Source organism: Melanaphis sacchari, unplaced genomic scaffold, assembly GCF_002803265.2.
Source record: "Melanaphis sacchari strain LSU unplaced genomic scaffold, SCAv2.0 Contig0_pilon_pilon, whole genome shotgun sequence".
In the NCBI taxonomy this organism is placed as follows: Eukaryota; Metazoa; Arthropoda; class Insecta; order Hemiptera; family Aphididae; genus Melanaphis; species Melanaphis sacchari.
In genome coordinates, this window is record NW_020270366.1 from 755,316 (window position 1) to 772,867 (window position 17,552).

At 26.6% G+C, this 17,552-nt stretch overlaps 2 protein-coding genes across 3 annotated transcripts in view; one reads left to right on the forward strand and one right to left on the reverse strand.

Annotated features, from left to right (window-relative positions):
• Nucleotides 1-5,429, reverse strand: part of LOC112598107 (ATP-binding cassette sub-family C member Sur) — a 14,028-nt gene extending 8,599 nt beyond the window's left edge. Inside the window, exons 1-6 of the mRNA XM_025344463.1 lie at nt 5,260-5,429; nt 3,668-4,052; nt 2,087-2,302; nt 943-1,137; nt 683-838; nt 474-626 (exon numbers count right to left, since the gene is read on the reverse strand). Of these exons, the coding sequence (XP_025200248.1) occupies nt 474-626; nt 683-838; nt 943-1,137; nt 2,087-2,302; nt 3,668-4,052; nt 5,260-5,429 (1,275 nt within the window). The remainder of the gene's footprint in view (nt 1-473; nt 627-682; nt 839-942; nt 1,138-2,086; nt 2,303-3,667; nt 4,053-5,259) is intronic.
• Nucleotides 5,430-11,292: 5,863 nt separating this feature from the next.
• The window catches only part of LOC112600414 (protein outspread-like), an 84,278-nt gene continuing 78,018 nt past the window's right edge, over nt 11,293-17,552 (forward strand). Inside the window, exon 1 of one of the 2 annotated variants that reach the window (XM_025347627.1) lies at nt 11,293-11,748. In XM_025347627.1, coding sequence (XP_025203412.1) covers nt 11,617-11,748 — 132 coding nt within the window. In that variant the 5' untranslated portion in view covers nt 11,293-11,616. The remainder of the gene's footprint in view (nt 11,749-17,552) is intronic. The other variant, XM_025347619.1, reaches the window with a different exon arrangement.

Here is a 17,552-nt window from a genome sequence, read left to right on the forward strand (position 1 = left end):
AAATTAAAATAATAATAATAATTATAATTAATAACAATAATAATAATATTAATGATAATTATAATAATAATATTAATAATAATTATAATAATAATATTAATAATTATAATAATAATATTAATAATTATAATTATAATATTAATAATAATTATAATATTAACAATAATTATAATAATAATATTAACATTAATTATAATTATTAATACAAATATAATAATTTATAATACATCAATATAATTTATTTACGAATGGTTATTGCATAATTAAACTGATTAAATATTCATGATTTATAATTTGCCCAATTAGTATAAAAAAAATATTTTGTTACAAATTTAAAATTATTTTTCTAGTCCAAAAAGTTTTTTTAATGAATAAAAAAAATAAATGTATTCAGAATACGTATTCAAATACTTTACAAGACTGCTAGTATACTGTTATTAAATTACAATAATTGTTAAGTAAACGGTACATACCTTTAAAGGAATTGCCCATATATAGTGTCCAATCCAAAAGCTTGACATAATATTTGTTGTATCTTCGGACAATAAATTTATAATGTGTCCATTTTCTGAACTAGAGTCTACTTGAGTTTGTTGTAACTTTAACATTTTACAATAAAGCATTGCCTAAAAAAACATACTTGATAGTTTGTAAAATTAAAATTATTATTTTTAAACTAAACTTGAAGTCCAGATTTAAGACGTATGCCTTCAGCGTTTAAAATATGAGTACTAGCTTGTGAAAAACTTCCCTGGGCAATACAACTTATTAACATAATAAATGCCATTACATAACCATTGTTCAAAAATTCCCAAAACGTAATACAACACGAATTGTCCTAAAAATATAATATTGTAAAATCACATCAATGAATTAATAGGTATTAAGTTAATATAATTTTTAATTAATTAATTTTCACATTATAAATTCATACCAACTTACCGTTTCATAATTTGTCAAATTAGTAACACTTTGTTCTTTTGCAACAAAATTAACTATTACCGATACTCCTAAAGGTCCAATATAACCTACACAATCACCCATCATTTTTAGAATTCCACCCACTAGAAATTCTTTCCAGTACACTTTACAATAGCATTTCCACATGGACACTTTTGTAGAAGTGCCATATTTTTCCTGTAAATTTAAATAAACATAAGTATATAATAAATTCTATTTCATACATACCTACAAAACGCGTATTAGATACTACATTACTACGTAGATAAGTAATATTATAACTTTGTGGCGTATTTATGTTATGAAGGGACCCTCCTAACAAAAAATATAGGAATTTAACTATATTCTTTAAATATTATTAAATTTATACATAATATGGCAAAAAGTATGATAGGTACGTGATAAAAAAAAATTTAGACTTCAAAATTTGTTATTTTCAATATATTTAAGTTTTGTTAGTAGTATATATTGATGTGTTTCTATACGAAAATTAAATAAAACATGTATTTACTGAATATATAAGTTCCTACACAAAACTCAGCTAGTAATTTACGGATTCCTCGTAGAAATAAACAATAATATAACAGATTGTATGCTTTGCTCATGGTATATGATTATTACATTTTTATTTATTGTTATTTTAGTTATTTAATTAGAATTATTAAGTAGGCAACATCAATAAAATTAGTTATTCTCAAATACAAAGTTACTTTTGTTAGCACCTAATAGTTATTTTTTTAAAGTTTCAACCACACCATTTAAATATTTAAGTTATCTTAATAAAGTGAAATAAATTTGTATTTTTGTGTAATTTGACTTATAAATCATAGAAAATCCTATAAATACATATTTCGTACAGGAACTTACATATTATAATATACTTCCTAGGTTCACGTAGAACTTTCCCGTTCCTTGGGGTTTTTTATAATTGTGGTAATCGTTAATTTATTTTTTAGCAATTAATAGAGGCTTAAAAAATATTCTTTTTACTTAAAAATCCTTCAACCCCATCAAAAAAAATAAAATAAAATTGTAAATACGCCACTGATGTAACTGGATATAGTATGCATATATTTTTGTATTATCTTCATCGATATAAAGTTAAATATAAACATTATAAACAAACCTTTTGCTGTAGATAAATATCGTAAAGTCTTCCATACTGTGTTGTAGACTTTTCACGATTCGGTAATTGTCCTAAATCTTCCAATTGTATTAAATGTTTGTAACAGTTTCGTAGAAATCCGGTTAACCAATAAAATGTTATTCTTGAGTACCAGCTGCATAGATCATGTTTGTATGTAAAAAACTGTAGATCTAAATCTGTTTTGTTTATCCTCGACTGCAGTTTTTACATTTTATAAAAAACATGAAATAAAATATGAAAATATGTTATTTTTTTCAAATGCGTTTATAGATTGAGCCGTTATATATGTCTATAAAACTTGTCACGTATATACGTAGGTGCAATATTAATTAAAAATGTAATCGGGAATTTTTCTAATACCTATATAATTTAACACCTACGGATCACTTGGTCCACGTGTACATGTATACAACAGCTAATTAATTAACGTCAGACACGTGGCGATGTTCATTTTTTGTAATACCTACTTTCATCGGCATCCTGGCGACGATTGTCTGCTGATTTTATCGACTTGTGTTGCATTGTATATGTTTTCGTAAATAAATATTTGTAAAAGATGAAAAAAACAAACTATTCGAGCTCTATAAGCATATGTTAAGTTACATAGAATAATTATAAATTTATACGTCACTTATTTTGTTGAACATTTCCAACAAACGCCTAACAGATGAGATTTTTTTCAGTATTATCACCGCCATGCTAGTTTTGTACACGATATTTGTAACTGTTTGTGTATATAATATAGTTTATACCTATCACTTATCAGGAGTTCTAGAGAACGATATATTTGTTTGAATTTGCGCTAAAGATATTCTTATATTCGTAATCATCAGTCGGAATATTTTACAAATCTCTGAGTTGAGGTGCTCTATATATTTCACTTGGACATTTATAGTTAAAGGAAGAAAAATGCTGAAGCAGAATTGAAAATTTAATTTAGTTATCTTAATTTTATAGGTAATCCACTATAATAACTAATATATAAGTCGATAATACGTATATAACAAAAATTATTGATAGGTACCCCTATTTGATTTAAAATATTAAATTAAATTTTTAGGGTCTTTTAAAAACTTGTCAGTATACATATTTATATTATATATATCCATATTATAAGTTCTAAACATTTTCATAATCACCGTATTTGCTGTTTACTAGATTTATAAGACCTTTTTTATCCAGTCATCGTTATAGATCGTAAATAATAATATCGTCGTCGCGTCAACATACACATTTTATAAATGACGAAGTGCAGCCAGTGACATGACGAAAGGGATAATCGAGAGGTGATGGCCGCCTGTGGGTTTTTTAACCGGGCGATGGGCGGCCAATGTGGGTAACAATTTTCTGTTAACTTTATTATCGTAGTACTAACTACAAAAGATAGTTTAAAAAGACGATAGTAAACGGTTTTATTCGGGTTTTGGACGGGTGGAATATCACGATTCATGATATTATTATAAGGTTTGTTAAACATTTTAAGTTCGCCACGCCACAACATGGACGCACAACGTACGGGTGGGCGCAATAATGATATTATTTTATAAAGGAGCTGCTCACCCGTCCGATCATGGCGTACAGGTGGAGTGCCGCGGTGGCGTAACAGCAGGCCGCCGACAGGGCCAGGGCCGGCGGTCGAACGTGCGTGCGCACATCGAAACCGGCGCCGGCGAGCGACACGAACAGCAAGGCCCGGCTCAGGCCGCACACCAGCCACGCCAGCACGCCGCACCCCATCGGGCCGGGCTGGCCGGCCACCTCGAGCATGTAGCATACCAGCCCGGAGCTGAGCTGGGCCAGCAGGCCGACGGTGGCCACCACCAGCGAGCCGCACGTGCTCAGTGTGTAGTCGATGGTCAGCGCGAACTCGATCAGACACGCGATCGTGTTCACGGTGCACCGGGCCGAGTGGCCCCTGAACAGCAATCGTCTCGGTGACGGGTTACTGCAACGGTGTAATAAAAACAATTTATTATAATTACGCGTTTTGTCAAACGCTGCACCTTCAAGTCAACAATAAAAACTTGTTTTAGTGTTGTTAATTTATTATTAGGCATTAATATCATAACTTTGATGGTTAGCAGTCAGGTTGGTTAGGTGTACGTAATAATAAAAAAAAAAAAAAAAAAAAATCGAAGTTTCGGTGTCCGCTCGTGGTTTTTTTTTTTTTTTTTTTTTTAAATACATTAATTATTATCGTTATTAAAGGTCCAGATAATATGACCCGCGGTATAGTAAATCGTTACTAATAAAACATTTTTAATATTGCCATATTATGTCCGTTTTTAAAATTAAAAGTAAATTTATATATCTGCCTACGTATCTGTTTAATATTAATATAACAGTTAATAAATGTATAAGTACCTAAATATTATTTATAACTCAATAATTGTATATTATACATTATTGTGTATTATTGTTTATAGACTGTAAAAGTTATATATTTTTATTAACTGTTATACATATACTCCATATAATTATTGTTAAGTACATATTTAACGACTGCTTAGTTATTAAAAACATTTAATACAATTAAACAAAACTTATGTGTAAGAAACTATGAAATAAAAACCAAAAAAAAAACCTCTAGGTAATTCAAAATATTATAGATTTTTCGATTATTAGTTATAGGATATGTTTCAAATTACGAGTACAGTACATACTATGTATAATACTTATTAGTTATTACTTACATTTTTCAAGAAATTAATACTTTATTTGAGTAAATTAAAAGTAATACCTAATTCAGTTATAAATTTTATAATATAATTATGTAATAAATATGTAAATAGTAAGTACAAGGTACTTATATAAGATTATATCTTAAGTTCTCTGCATAGCTCGTTAAATCAGTAAATATTTAATTTAAATTGTGTTTGGTTTAGAAAAATAATATTGTATTGTAATTGATAGTAAAATATCGGTTATGTGCAAAATGTATTTAAAAAATAAAATATCATTAATAATATACATAAGTAAACATTAAAAATGCAATCAAAATGAAGGTTAAATACTTAAATGTTTTGTAAATATTTATTAATATATCATAATTCATAAGCTAAACATATTAAAATGTTAATCAATAAATATTAATATTGTATATTTGTACATTTTTCACTTTTTCTTTATGTAGAATTAATAGAATGACTTACCTCGTTGAAATACATTTTATATATATAAATATTAACATATTTGCATAAAGTGCAAATCCAAAGGTAATCACATTGAAAAGCTCCATATCACATGGATCGTAGACCAGCCAAGGTTTTGGCTCTGTGTTATTCCACTCAGCTCTGTAAGTAGTACACCAAAATCTGCCCATGATAAAACGTTAAGGATACGACTGTTTCGGTCAAGTCAATACGGTTGATTGATGCGATTAAGCTTTGGGTCCCTCTGTTTTACTACACACGAATTTATAAAGTATATAAAATATAATAGCTATTAAAATTCGGGGGAACATCGCGTATATGTTCGCCTACTCGTCGACCTACACCGAACGATCGCCTAATTGAAACGGATGTGTGTTGGGTTCACAAAATACTATCGTGTACCTGTTGACGCTTTCAGAATTTATCGATTATGTTTTTGTGGAGAAAACCTTGTTTTACATAAGTTTCGTTGGTAAAAAAATGACTGAGTACTAAAATTTATAGTTTACAGATTAGTAAAATTTATTTCTTTAGTTATTCCTATTTCCTGTACATACATTACTGACAAACAATTAAAAAAATTAGATGATAAACAATTTGAAAACTCATCTATTATATAGAATTTTAAAATATACTGTTTATTTTATTCAAATTTACTTTTTATGTAAACAAAATGTTAAATTCGTAACTTCCTTCACTGGTTTGTGCTTAATGAAAAATTAAGCGTGAACTACAGTTTATAAATACAATATATTAAAATTAATTATTATGTATGATTTATAACCATAAAATTTTATGATAATAAGTTTTAAAATTGAACAGGTGTATAATAGCTGTTGATTTAAAGTTATTCTTTGAATGTCTTGATTATTTTATTAATGGTTTATTAATTAAATATATAAATAACTTGATAATTTATAATATAAAATATTTTAATTAATAATAATGTATTATTTTTGATATAACTTTCAAAATAAGATATAAGTATAGGTCAATATTTTAATTTTTAAGGTAAGTGAATAAACGTAATACTGTATATATCAAATCCTTTAATATGATTATATAGTCAAATCAATAAACATCAATGCTATCTAGTATCCATTAGTGTTTTGTAATATTTGAACGGCGAAATTAAACATTATTTATTGCTATATTGATTTTATTATATTTAAAAAAATTACAACAAATACTCGTAGTTATATAATTATTGAACGACGAATTACTTAACACATTTAGAAGTATGATATGATTGAAAATATAAATTAAAATTAAATTTTATTAAATGATATGTATGTGTTAATTTCATTAAATAATAATTTTAATTTTAGTATTAATAAATAATGTTAGTAATATGGCTAAAGTATTTAAAATAACTCAATTTTACTACTTATATTTTGCAATACACTTTTTGTCAAAAACTATAAATACGAGTATAATTTGTTTTATTAAATTTATTTTAATATTTATGTTCTTTTCGATGTTATTTTTCTTATTCAATCATTTGAATAAAACTGGTCAGACCTGTTATCCTCAATATATTTTCCTCCTTTTTTTTTAATCATATATGTTTTATAGTTTATACTTTCGTATAATAAATATGATTGGTACATTGTGATGGATGAAAATAATTATTGGTTTTAGTTACATTAGGATCCTTGGCCTGACGAGCAACTATAAATGATACAACTCAAGTTTGATAGGGAATATTCAGTATTTAGATAAATTATATTTTATGGGGATGGTTAGATGGTTCGAAGGTTGTTATTATAATAGGCTTTATTTCATAAGGGTATCAAAAAAAGTTTTTTTAATCTTTATAATTGTTTTAATATTTTTAACATCTATAAATGTTATGAATATTATAAAAAGTATTTGTATATTATATATAATATAAATAATGAAATACAATAAAAAAGTATTTATAGGCAGGCACGGTAAAAATCTAAAAATATTTAGTTATATTATTATTATTTTAATTTGTTTATGCAATATTTTAATACATAATAATTCAAAAATGTATTTTACTTATAAATTCAGACATATAAAAATGTAATGTGTGAATTATGTTAATAAGATAGATGTAAATAATAGAACTTTATTATTTTATACTTTTAGATTTATATTATAAACTTCGTTTAGGTTGACTGCATCCTGTAATAAAAAAAATTCAATTAATAGCTCAAAACATAAATAATAATCACACATTTATACAGTTATACCTATTTAGAATAGGTAAGTACTAAATAGTATTTACGGTTAACGTATTATTATTGTGTATCTTCCTCATATTATAAATTGATTTGGTGACTTTCGTTTTCATGATTACCCAATAGCCATAATTGTCATATTGTTTCGTAGTACATTATTGTTTTATTGACTCTAAATTGGTTAAATATTCTTTTTTTTAAATTTATATACATACCTATATCGTTTATAGCTTAAAATCTATACCTATTTCATCGGTACCTATAAAGTTGTTAGTTTATGTATTTTCCTACTGTTCACAGATTAGAAATGTAAATTTTAAAGTATTGAATTTTATTACCTAGCAATAACTAAAAAGTAATTAATATTTTTATCTTGTTGGTGACTTTACTGACGACAAAGCTATCAATTATCATAGCCACCGCGCGCCTACCATTTCAGATCCTTATCTAGCCTCTCTCTACGTTCATAACTATCTCAAACTTTTCGAAATCTGGTATAAAGAATGGGTAGTTAAAATGCATGAAAATGTCTATCTACTATACCTTCACTTTCTGACAGTATGTATGCCTGGTACTGTCTCTCAATAATCAATTATTATCTATATAGTCCAATGTATACGATATCTGGGTATTCACTTTGAACGTCGTTTTACCTGATTACCGTATATTAAAAACAAAATTTAATCTCTAAATAATAATCTAATCTTCCTTCGTCCCTTGCTAACTTCCAAAAATATAAAACTACCAAAAAAATTATTAATTTACAGATTATTGCTTAAATCTATCTGGACATATAGCATCCAGTTTTGGGGCGCAGCAAAAAAGATTCTAATACCAACTGTATCCAAAAAATGAAAGAATCCAATCAAAAATCTTTTGTACCATTTTAAAAGCTTCATTTTATGTTTTAAATAAAATCTCTCTACTCTGACTTAAAAATATTTACAACTACTGAATTAGCTAAACTACATATCAAACGTTTCAACAATCGATTAAACCATCACCCCAAACTATTTACACGAGTACCTATTTCTCAACTAGCAGCCATAACCATACCTGATAATACTCAAAAAAGATTTAAAAGGCAGTAGTGTTAATTGTCGTGACGTGCTGACTGCTGATATGAATATAAAATACACATTAAAGAAAAAGTATTAAAAAAAAAAAAAAATTAAACATAAACGGGTATAAGTCATCAATAACTATTTATTAACGAAGTACTTCCATTGGGAATTGGGGGGTCTTTTCACTTTGTATTTACCGTGGTTAGATTAGCTTATTGTTCAATTATTGTAACAGAATAATAGATTGCTAAATAAAACAATTATGTTAAAAAAAATATATATACATATATTTATTTACGTAATTTAAATATTATATATTATTTATTTTGATAAAAAAAAAAAAGAAAATGCTGTAAATTATAAATTAACTTTAAATGGCGTATCAAATGCTTTGTTTGATCATATAGGTATAAATTATTATTTGACTTGGCAATGTAATAATTTTAATTGTTAAACTTAACTAAAAAATTGAGAATTTTATTAATAAGTGTCTATGGAAATGAGGGCCATAAAATATCTTTTCCGAGAAATGATAATAACATTTTTAAGAATTGTTGGAAATCAAAATATTTTAATGGACGTTATTGTTATGATAGATTAAAAAACTATTTACTTATAGACTATAATCATATTCCATTGAATTTTGTTAACTGCTCTGCTATATAAGTAAATGTATAAATGTATTGTAGGTTTCGAATGATTATGTCTTAATATTGATTTCAGTGATAAATTATTGCATAAGTCAACATATATTTATAAAACAATTTTGTACAATCAACTATAGGGTATTTTGTAATTTATTCTCATAACTATTATTTATTAATTTTTTATTAATAATTCGGTAGGTTGAAGTGTTGAATTAATGCTTGGCCAAAACATCACATATGTTTTTCTAATGCAGTTTTACTAATTTTAGCTCGATTTGGGTATTGAATCACTCCTGCAGTTAAAAAAAACAATATCTTCTCTACCGATAATGATGAACATAATGTATTATTTGTATTATATTTTTTAGACAATTAACTGACTGTTATTAACCTTCAACTGGGTAGTTAAAAAAAAATAAGATGTTATTGTTGTTATTATAAATATGTTAAGATTTTTAATTAAATTTGAGGTTGTGTACTTGTGTAGCATTTTTTTGAGGACCTGGTGTACTTATTGCTTGTTGGTGATCGAAAATTACAGGGCACGCACGTTCTTAAACTTTGCAGAGATCGAAATAAAATTGAATTGATGATAGATCGATACACTTCTTTTTAGTTATCTAGTTAATGTGTACCTTTAATTTATAATAGGATCATGACTCATATAAAGGGCTCCCTTATAATTATGCAACTGGCTGTCTAATCTCCAAAATTGTAAATAAGACTATGCATGACTGTATAATATCGAATTAATAACTTAAATAAAATATAAAATAATTATGATTCCAAAATCAGGATCTAAAGTACAATTTTTCTTATGAACAAGTAAAGGCTGACAAAAATCTTTACTAAAAATGTGCATACGGGTAGCTACACATTTTTTACATGATTTTTGAGAGCTGATAGTGCCAAACTCAAATTTTTAAATTTTTAGAAGTTATTTTTTTATTATTTTTAATTAACTAGTAAATATTTAATATTTATACGCTTCAGATTAGCCAATATACAATATACGTATTCTCGCTGTTGACCGATGATAAAGATGAATCTTTCAAAGCTATGATTAATTTGTAGTCTCACTATAATGTAATTTCATTATTTATTATAAATGAATAATAAAATTAAACCATAGTAAATCGATATTTATGATATTATTTTTAAAGGCTTAAATTTTAAAACGTGAATTCCGCCTGTTTATTTCAATGGACAACAGACCTTTACTCTAATCCGATAAAGTATTTAGACCTGCTCATATCGGATAAGAGATAAACTTGGAATCAACACATAAGGTCAAAAAGATTAATTCTAAACTCTCGTTCGTGTATGATTAAAATTATTTTAGCAAAAAAATAAATAATCAAGTTTAAAAACCAAACTATTAATATATAAGACGCTTTTATTACGATCTACAACTGTAAGACGCAGCTAAAATAACGGATTTAATCAAAACTTTCTAGAATATTTTACTCACAGTCAAGTGACAAATACTACATAATACATTTCAAATCAAGTCATTAACAATGACTTACATATAAAAACAATTGATGAAGAATTTGGTGTATTTTACAAGCGATTCTTTTCACGTATAGGTATAGCCGTATAGGTAACCTTGAAAACATACTTATCAAACAATTAAATACATTGACACTTCCAAGAAATTCTTGTCACCGATTTAAAAGTACCTAAACGGTGTAGAGATTTCTTGATTAAGCTAAAATGATTTTTTCTTCTTTTTTGTTACTTTTTTCTCTTCCTTTTCACCTCAAAGTTAGGTGTTATTGGGTAGGTAACGTTTTAATGAAATAATCTCTTGTTATTTTTTTTTTTTTTACTATTTTCACTTATTATGTTTATCATGCTTTTCTGTATAGATTGTATATTTCTCATAACAATAATAATAAAAAAATAAATAGTGTAAACGAATAATTACAACAACTTCAGTATTTCTGTAAACAGCGTTTCTGGAATTGTAAAGCACCGGCAGATGGCATTGCGTATGCAATAAAATGCAAGCACCGGTTACCGACTTAGTTCCCCCTCTTCTGCGACCACGATACTAGGACACGCACGTTCCTCCCGATATCAGCTACAGCGACGGCAGCAGCTATCGACCAACCTTCGGCGTGTGTGGTTGTGTTGTTCGTGTTGTGTATTTTTTTTTTTTTTAAATAACATTCGTAGTCGGTACTCGGTGCGCTCACTCGATCGGTTTAGTGTAATTGTACGTAAATGATTTAACCGAAACGTATTAGTGTGTGTTGTCGTTTAGACGTAATATTATATAGTGTGTGTGAGTTCGTTATTTTCAGGAAACATATCTCCTATCTTGAGATTCGCAATTCGTTTCGAATGGCTTCGCAAAGTCAAGCGGTGTCCGAGTTCGCGGGATTTTCGTTGGTTTTCGTCGTTATTGCTAGGTCACAGTGTGCGTAATAAACGATGACTGTAGGGCCCATGACACGGAACGGTGAATGTAAGAAGTTCTCGCCTAACATATTCAACAAGTCGAAATGTACCAATTGCTTCAGGCAGAAGGAGGAACACAGTGCCGAAGCTTTGGAGAGCAATCGAGTGAGTGATGTTACAAACGATATACCTTCCCATATTTTTCCGCACCGAATCGATTGTCACTTATTTTTTGTACACGAATCTTAAATAATTTATACGTTAGTCGCATAGGTGCTAGTTTTATATTTTATTTTGGGTTCTTCAAGGTTTATTCTAGAATATACGTATACATTTTATGATGACAGTGAAAGCTCTGGTCTTGCAAAAATAATATATCATTCTTATTTTGAAACTATTTCTTATAATAATATTGACGTCAGTATGTTTATACAAGTTTTAGTAATTATTAAATATCTATAGATGTAAGTGTGTATTAACATTTAAACTGTACTTGGAGTCGTAGTTGTATATAGGTAGGTATAGTTATCATGCGCACAAGTTCGATCGGACGTCGTTGCGATGTTTCTTTAAAAATATTTGTGGAACAACACGTATATTTTCTATTCGTTTTTAATATTATCTTTTTTTACTATAGACAATTATTTTTTTATGTTTACAAGTACGTATATAACGTATATGTAACGTTTTGTAGTAGAAAAAGATTAGGTCGATAATTTAATCTGTTAAATTGGTTTGAACAAAATTTCAAAAATATCTAAAAAAGTGTACAATTTTCCATGTAAATATATAGATTACAGTCAAGAGTCTATTATACACATGTTTCGTTTTATCGATAAATATTGGTTCAATATTAATTTTATATACTATACACTACCTAGTATAAATTCATATTATTTAAGTGTAGTAGTAATAATACCTATCTATATGTGAATAATTCAAGTTCAACTATCGCGCAATAGGACGTGTTCATGAGTTGTTTTCGCTGTATTATTTTATAATCCGCCAAGACATGTCGATTGTGTATGCAATCTTTAAATTTAAAACTGTGATTTCGTAATATAACAAATAAGCCGAATGATATTAGTTGAGTTTTAAAATAATTTATTTTACTTTGTCTATGACAATTTTGAAATTTAGATTACTGATATAGTTCTAATGTGACAAATTGTAACAATTTCTCGTTTGAGTTTGGTATAACGGGTAGATCCACAAGTTATTAGGCCACTGGCTAGACGTGTCCGCATATTTCTTGGTGAAAAAACACGGCAATTTTTTTACGCCTGACTAATATCTTCTCAATTCATACGATTATAAATACTGACTTCGAGATAAGAGAGTATACTGTATTCATGTTTCTGCAGAATATGAAGAAACCGGTTTTTTCAACGTTGGTTTCCTCCATGTGTACTTCAAAACTGTTTTTAGATCGACAAAACCTTGTATACATACCACTGGCGCTATTATGTTGGGCCAATCAAAATTGTTCAGATATCATTAGCTTAAACCGACCATCGTCAACACTACCTATAATGATAGTGTGTTTTCGACAGCTAGAAGTATATAATCTTATGTTGTAAACTTGTTACTTGTTGTATTGGTCGACTGTTTTCTCGATTATAAATGAATTTTATATGAGAACCAATTGGTGAATCCCGTTAAGTTTATAAAATGATACTACTGACGTAACCTGAAAGTCACATTTGTTAAAACATTTCTGTGAAGGGTTTCTTTATCGATTTCACCGATTTGAAATTCAATAACGACTTTGCGATTATGATTTCATTAATTAATATTGAAATGAAAGAGAAAGTCTATTGTTTTCCACATTCGTAACATATAACTACGATGTCATTTTTTCGGTTTCGCTTGAACATTAAACAATAATTAATCGCATCGGATTACAACTAGAAAGTCTGGTGGTCTAGTCTGAATTTTCAGTTTAGTTCAAAATAGAAATAAAAAATAAATAATTTTTGGTATCTATGTGTGCTATATTATCAATAGTATCAATAGTGACATAATAGTACTTGCACGCGTTAAAAATATAATTCAACATTTTTATGTCATACTTTTTTCCTTTTGTCTAGGAAAGTTATATGAGCTTGATTTTTTTTAAAACCATATTTATTATACAATTTATATAGTAAGTACACTTACACAAATTCTCAAAATCTAAAAGCAATTTAAACGAGATTTTAAGTATTTTTTCAAAATGTAGATGTTAATTATTTAATATATATTTAAGTATATTCGTGCTCGGTTTTTTTAGTCCGAAACTAATATTTTAATTAAGATTGTATTATGTCAATAATTAGAAAATTTAGAAAGCATTCACGCTGAACGATTCAGACTAATTTTTTTTATTCTTCGTTGTTAGTGGTTGTATTGGGTAACTATTTTTTATTCTTTACTCTACGTGAAAATTGAAATGCACGGATTTATGTAATTTAAATCAAACTAAATGACAAGGTAGAAGAAAAACGAAATTGTTAAAACAATAATAACTGTTATTACTAAACTGATGAAGGGGATTTCGGTTTTATGCAACCCAGATTCTCCGGAAACAATGAGATTTTACTTTCCACTCTTATATTGATGTATATTTGCGTGCAAAATATTAAAGTTATGAATAGCATATTATTGTTTATAATGTAAAATACTATTTTCTTTCGATAATATCTTTTAAAATATTAGTGGTAATACAACCATGTTAAAAAAAAAAAAAATGTTTACCGTTATAAGAATATAACTTAATTTAATATTGATTTATTCTTGTTGATTATATTATTAATCATTTATAATTGTATACCTAGGTAGTATTGTTTTTATAATATCCATGTTGAGATTTAATTTGATAGATTAAAAAAATAAATAAATGATTAATTAAAATTAGAAGTATTTTTACACTCACGCATAATGGCCTTGGTACATTATATGTTTATTACATGATAATATTGATGGTTAAATCTTTAACGAAAATATTATCGAGGCTTGAGTATTTTACCACACAAAGATATAGAAATAATTAACTAATATTTTGTTTTTAATCATTTATCGGTAAATAAATATAATAGAACGTTTAAAAAATAATAAAAACAAATAATATCTATATTTTGAAACATATAATAATCTGAATTCACATTAAAAATTGCCTTATTTTACGCTCTTACTATTTTGAAAATGTAATGTTCAATACCTATATACTAATTTAGTTTTGGTTTTACTATGTATTTAATTTTAATTTACTTAGATTTTTAAATTATTTTGTATTTTATAATTAATGATTTATTTTTAGTTTTTTAGTTTTTTTATTATTTTGAATACTAATAAAATAGTTTTTTATAGACCATAATTATTGTATTTCTGAATGGTAGTAGAAAAAAGAACTTTAATGATTAAATAATAAATATTCAAGTAACTCCATTATAAACATTGGTGATTTGTTAGTCAAACTCGCAAACCACGAAATTAGAATAATTTAGTGACATAATAATTTAAACTTCAGAAAATAAAATTGTAGATTTTTGAAGTATAGAAAATTTTTTATTTTTTATGTCTAATGTCATGCGAGTAAGAAAATATTTTTAAATGTATCTATAGATATATGTATTCTTAGACATTTATTGTGAGCATATCCTTATATAAAATTATATTATAATATAAATTCTTATAAATTATAATTAATATATTAAATACTAATATATAAATTTTTTAGTGAAATTTACTATATAGTATTAAATTAAATTAATCCATAAAAAATGAAAAGATGAATTATTATATTAAAATGATATTTTCATTTATATATTTCTCCACGTCCTTTTTAGCATCATCGTTATTATTTTCTAGTAATAAATATTAATCTGACAATATTCTCTATATCTATTTGTCAGTAGTTCATATCAATTTAATGAATTTTGACATAATATTCTTTACAGAATTTCATGTTAAATTTTTCGAAATTTCAATGTTAGAGAGTGGTAATTATGCTGAAGCTTTTACCTTTAGTACTATTATATAATGTTCTATAAATCATTGTTTGTTTCCGCTTTTAATAATTGTTTAATTCTTGGGAATAGATTTGCTCAAATAACTACACTTCTATTATTATTATTTTGAATTTGATTTTGTTCATACATCATCATCACCTTTATTAGTTTATTTTTATTCTAGCCAATAAAGGTGACAATATTACGCACATATTAAACTGTTGACAAGTGTAAGAAATACTCATTGATAGTTCTTTAAAAAAAGTAGGTTAAGTTACTCTTATTTAGAAAATGTCGTTGAAAAAAATGTCCAACAACAACGAGGAAAGAACAAGGTACAAATTTAGTAAAGAGAAATCAAACCAGACGTTGAATAGGAAACCCATAACGGGTCAGGAATAGTAGATCTGTCGATCTATCTGTTTGTTACGTTGTCGTCATTCAGCAGAACAGACCACTGTGACACTCCAGCAGTTGTATGTTGTCATCGTATTCGCAGTGCGCATACTGGTATCTAAAATCGGTTTCGTGGTGTATACAGATCATCCCCGGAAAATGCATATAATGTACGAGTAGTAACGCAAACTCCACCAACAGTGTCTTATTTTATTTTTCTCGAAGAGGTGATAACGTTAATAATATTTATACAACATATTGTGAAAACTATATATAAAAAAAGATAATAATATTAAATAAATAATAACTATATGAATAATTATAACACTTAATTTATCATATTATATCAAGGTTTTAAAAAACAAAAATCTAAATTTTGTAAAATATCTTAATTGTTGAATTTATTGTAGTACTGCCTAACTATACAAATTTTCTAATTTTAATAATAAGATTAAAATAATAAATATATTTTGCATATATTTATTATTTACGCGATGTACAAATTATTAAAAATTGTTTAATAGATACTTGTATTATTAGAATAAATAATTGCTATTTATACTGATACAACAATTTATCTATCTTTACATTAAAAAAAAATCACATGCGTTTGTTGTGATAAAAATTTAATAATATTCTTGAAGGTTTAGTTTCTAAATGTATACATAGTATAATACTGTATAATGATAAATACTTTATTTTATGATCTATATTTCTCGTTTTCAAATACTTTTAAATGTTATTACGCAATAACTATTAATTACATAGTTATTGGTATTTAAGATAGTATCTCTTATGACGATACAAAGATAAATAAAATATTTTTACCGGTACTTATTATTTTAATTTAGAATTAAAAAATAAAAATTCGGTGAAGGTACGTCACTTTGTTACTACATCTCATTTTAATATTTTGTATTAATTTGCATTAAATATTGTGTAATATATTAAACATAAACTGCAAACTTGCCTATATTAATATATTTTTACACCACTCTTATATAGATATATAATATTTTATATCTATATTAAAATGTATTTTTAACGTATACTTTGCATTTTATAACTGATATTCAGTACTTCGTAAGTGTATAATATGTACAAATTATTCAAGACTACGTATAAGACTTATTCTGTTATCTTATTAGAATTCTGTTTGTAGGTATTTTTTTTGCACTGTTAATTTTTCACAGACGACGTGTGAAGAAGTGGGAGGATAAAATATGGTCTTATGTGAATACCGAAAGAGAGGCCTATTATTCAGATGTGTTTAGAGTTGCGAAACATGCTGGCTGTTTATTAATTAAATTCGTGACACAGTTAAGAATATATTTCAATATCTTAAAAAAATGCTTGATGGATTTTCATTATTTTTTTCGTTTTTAAAATGTAGAATTTCGTTTATGAAATCAACTTAAGCTATATACTGCGGTCACTAGGTCTTAGAGGGTCACACACGTGACCTGGTTCGCTATGCATGTGTCGTTAATTTGTAATGCTAAATAATAAATAATTTGATGGTGTTTCCCCCTTTTCAGTTTATTATAGACTATAGTTCATTTAAATCGTGTTCTTACAATTTCA